The sequence below is a fragment of the Eurytemora carolleeae genome, unplaced genomic scaffold (genome assembly GCF_000591075.1).
Source record: "Eurytemora carolleeae unplaced genomic scaffold, Eaff_2.0 scaffold1368, whole genome shotgun sequence".
Lineage (NCBI taxonomy): Eukaryota > Metazoa > Arthropoda > Copepoda > Calanoida > Temoridae > Eurytemora > Eurytemora carolleeae.
In genome coordinates, this window is record NW_019397843.1 from 3,601 (window position 1) to 8,131 (window position 4,531).

Genomic DNA, 4,531 nt, shown 5'->3' on the forward strand with positions numbered 1-4,531 from the left:
GAATATCACAGACCTTCTGATGACTTAAAGATAACCAAGCTATATGCCTCCAGGAGTAGATCAAGGTCAAGAATTATCAGTCTTTCAGCATTTTAAGTATTTTGGATATTCCACCATTATTATAAATTTAGATAAATTTATATTTGTGCAACTATAATTTTCTCATGTTGCACGCTTTCTGCATCATAGAAGAAGCTTCCAGTAGAACATTGTACAAAAAATGATTTTTATGTGCATATATTTACATTTTTGTTTTGTTTTTAAAATGGAAAATTTATTTTCTTGCTTTATTTGAACAACCTCAAACAAGCAAGAATAAAAAAATCATTGCTAACAAAAATATTGTCTTGCATTGGAGTTTCATAAATAATTATTTTTTTCTTTTTCTAGGTTTTTACATATCCTAGATTACACCTTCTGAGAATCTTGGCATCAGCAGGAAGTGCAGTGCAGTCCCCATATTCATGTGTGTGATACATGGTGGGAGTATATGGTGTCATAACTTCATGACGTTCTGTTATAGGATTCCATAAGAAGATGTTCAGTGTAGACGCTCCATTAATGCTAGTGGTTCCCGCCATCTAAAATCATTAAGTTTTGATTAAATGAAAAGATTTATAAAGTGTCTTCACAATTAAAATTAGTTTTAGCATTTGATTACCTCAACACTTTCATATGGGGTTAGAGAAACAATTCTTGTATCCATTGAGTCATATGCAGCAGTTGGTCCTCTCACCCATGTCACTAAACTATTTGTTTCAAAAGCTGTCAAATCTAAATATTGAATTGTATTGGATCCCCCTCCAATTACTGTTATCATTCTGTTTCCAGTTGTTCTTCGTCTGATGATATTGCAACCTATATTAAATCTTGAGTCAAGAAGTTTTGGCATTGAGCTCCATTGATTTTTAGACACTGAGTAAGCATACACTTGATTTGTAACGTGAGAACTCATTTTACCAAATTTTCCCCCAATGCCAAATATCTGGTCATATCCATGATCTGCTACAGCACACAATCTTGTGACAGCAATTGGGTAAGAGGCCATGGTTTCCCATCCCTTAGATTTGGTCCACCTATCTACTTGTGAAATCCAGCTTGAGGTTGTACTAATACCACCAATCGCAAATGCAGCATCACCAAATGTAACAAATCCAAAATTTCTTCGAATTATGGGCATACTGGCCATGCTATACCATCCAGGGTTGTCTTCATTTGTATTAAGAATAAAACAGCTACTAGTTTCAGTTCCAGTAATTTTTCCACCACAAACAATTAGATCATAATTAACAGCTGTCACTCTGTGTCCAGTTCTTCCAGTGAGACTTGGGATTTGAAAGCAAGTTCCTGGCAAGTGAGGTTCACCAGATCTTTTTCTATTTCGCTGAAGAATAGACCAATATTTAGAATATTCTGTACCATTCAGGCCCCCCCAACATACTGCAGCATACTCTCTAATAGAGATGCAGTTCTGCAAAGCTTTGTAATTATTTGATTTTTTAACAGTTGTCCAGTCTGAGTTATGCATTTCATTCTGGAGATAATAATAATTGTCTTCAAAATTTGTTGTATCTTGATTGAACTCAAATATGTTCTTAAGACTGTTTCCATATCTACCAGAATTTCCTCCCACAATAAAAGCATTATATGGGGTGAGAGTTATCATTCTCATAAATCTTTGATTTAAATTATCGAACAAGGTTGCTGCCAAATTCCATCCCAAGTTGTTTGTTAGGTCAAAATATATTACTGCATCTGCTAATCCACCTCTTACAACCAGAAGCATTTTTTCTTTTGTTCTTCGATAAACAATTCCGCAAGCAGAGTCTATCACAGTTTGCCTTCTAAAGAGATCACTATGAAATGTCCAAACATTGGTGGAAACTGTAAAGTAGTAAACTCCCATTTTGTCTCCAACCCCTATTTCACTACCTCCAATCATCCAGATCTTGTCATCTTCTTCATCAGCAACAGCACAGAAACGATGATTTGAATATGGTAAATTTGCTTTTTTAATCCAAACATTTAATTTCTGGTTCAATCTATGTAAAGTATTTATACTTGCACTACCACCTTTCCAAAAATCTTGTCCTCCAATTACAAAAATAGAACTTTTAAAAGACAGCATTTGAAAATGTCTTCGCCTCTGGGGTAAGTTTGGAGCTTCTATCCATGATCCATCATTTGAATATAAATCAAACTTTTTACAGTCAATCAATGGAGTAGGAGCTCCATCATAACTTCCACCACAAATGTAAAGCCATCCATCTATTTCTGCTATTCCTGGACTATATCTTCCTTTAATGATATCAATGGAATGATGAGAACAAGTATATTTCTGTGATGTAAAGACTGAGAGCTGACTTGGGTAGTTTCTGGCACTGGTTGTATATCCTCCAAACCCAATTGCAATCTTTTCATCAGGGAGATCTTGACAAAAGTAACTTCCTACTGTGTTAACACAGAGTTGTTCTATTTTATCTTCCTTCATATTTCTCCAATAGGCAGTTTCATCCAAACCCGTATTTGCAGCGCCAATGTCATTGATTATTATTGGCATTGCATCTGGATTGATGGCTTCAATTAGACTATTTCTATTTCTATCCAGAAGAGATATGGTGGTCTGTTTTTCTGCACTATTATAATATACATCCAAGAAGTAAAGATTGAATTTATTTGAGGACATTTCTAAATTTTGAGATGCACTGGATAAAAAATTACATGCACCTGGGCAGTAATATATTTGAACTTTGTTAGGGTTGAGTAAAACATAATAATGTGGAACTGATTTATCAAATCCAACATAAAACCTTGCTGACCCTGGAGCTGCCACTTCAAATTTATATGTGTGATGAAGTTCATCTGCAGTGTCTACCTCTTCCACATCAAAGTACTTGATACCATTTCGTCCAAATGTGTCAATATTGTATCCTTGGAAATTATCACAATCATTCATGTCAGCATTTATACATTCATCAATATCATAGCAATAAGAAGTAGGTGAACCAGTAAACCCAACCTTACAAGTGCATACAGCATGCCCTGGAAAGTTCCAACAGTTTGTATTTGGACCACATCCTGCTGTTCCGTTTGCACATTCATCTATATCAATGCATCCGCTGTGATCCACAAAATCATAAAACCCTGTTTTACAAGTACAAGTGAAGCTTCCAATGGTATTTGTGCAGATTGTGTTCTGTCCACAATATGCCAGTCCTTCAAAATGTCTATTGTTTGGTAAACATTCATTTAATTCTGAACAATATGGTTGCGCAGCAGATTTAACACAATAATAACCAGGTAAACAATCTTCATCATCCTCGCATCCAACCTCATCTTGACCACACAGGTGATACCGTTTGTTGCATGGTTTGTAGCAGCAGTTGTCTGCTATAGTAAACCCAAAAGTTTCAGAGTTTCTTACAAAAATGTGACGCGGGAAATAGTCTGTGTTCAAGCAAGAATTATCTCCACACTTCAAAATTCCTTTCTCTCCATTCTGACAGTCTGCATCTACATCACAATGACCCCCTCCTTCCTTGCATGGGTGTTCTGGAGTACAGCGCTTTTCACAACAGTCATCTTCTTCATCCCATCTTCCACCAGGAGGTCTCCATTTCATGCAATTGTTCTTTCCACACATGAGAACTCCTCCACAGTCATTGTCAGTATTACAATCTCCTTCTCCAATCCCGCATAGATTCAGCTTTCCTCTATTGCAACAATGCTCTCCACCTCGGCAAATCTTGTCAATGTATGTTGGAGCTTCAAAATCAACCATGATCTGTTTTTCTACCTGACCAACATCTGGGTCTTCCAGGAAAGTGAGATAGGCAAGATCACACACCTTGGAGGTTTCATCATAGCTAAAACAGTTAATTGTCATCATCATGATTTTCATAACTCCTGGATAAAAAATATCAAATGAAAAAAACTGACCTAAATGCATTACAAAATGCTCCTTTTATTTTTTGTAAGTGTGCACAATAGATCCCACATTGCGATTTTGAACGAACCAATCCACTTTCTGTTAGATGAGAGTAGAAAGTAGTCTCAGACACATTATTGGTACTGGTGAAAATATATGCAAACACTAAACAATGATCAAACTAATTTGCAAAATTTGTACAAGGTTAAAGGGATTTAATGGAACAATGAAAGGGGATATAGAATGAAACCTGAGAATCTCAGGCATTGAATGATACATATAAAACATCTATCTGATGTTCCTGTCCAAGAAAATTTATATAAAACCATGTCAAATTTATACAAAAATTAATAGATATGCAATTTTGTATAAAAGTTGTAGTATTAAATAGATCATATTCAACAAATACGCAACCAATCTGAAAACGACGATATCCCACAGGAGCCTGATAATCTCAGGTTTGTTTCCGTTATAATTTAAAAATTTTTATTTGCATTTTCATAGATATAATTGATATTATAGTAAATATAGTCTGCATAGTCTGTATAACATCACAAGAACTTCAGCCAATGGCAGTGCAGTATACTTGTCACATGATTTCCA

General features: G+C 35.4%; 1 protein-coding gene across 1 annotated transcript; it reads right to left on the reverse strand.

The window, feature by feature from the left end:
* Window positions 1–268: 268 nt before the first annotated feature.
* On the reverse strand, window positions 269–4,063 carry LOC111716087 (uncharacterized). The gene is made up of 3 exons (XM_023491501.1): window positions 3,940–4,063; window positions 662–3,866; window positions 269–581 (listed from the first exon to the last, which is right to left on the reverse strand). Exons 2-3 carry the CDS (start codon window positions 3,779–3,781, stop codon window positions 387–389), a joined length of 3,315 nt encoding a protein of 1,104 aa, XP_023347269.1. The 5' UTR covers window positions 3,782–3,866; window positions 3,940–4,063; the 3' UTR covers window positions 269–386.
* Between the last annotated feature and the right edge of the window lie 468 nt (window positions 4,064–4,531).

Coding starts and splice junctions, on each gene's coding strand:
- LOC111716087 (XM_023491501.1), bottom strand. CDS start 3,781: ATGGTTGATTTTGAAGCTCCAACATACATTGACAAGATTTGCCGAGGT. Junction 582..661: donor CCCCATATGAAAGTGTTGAG/GTAATCAAATGC, acceptor TAATGATTTTAG/ATGGCGGGAACCACTAGCAT.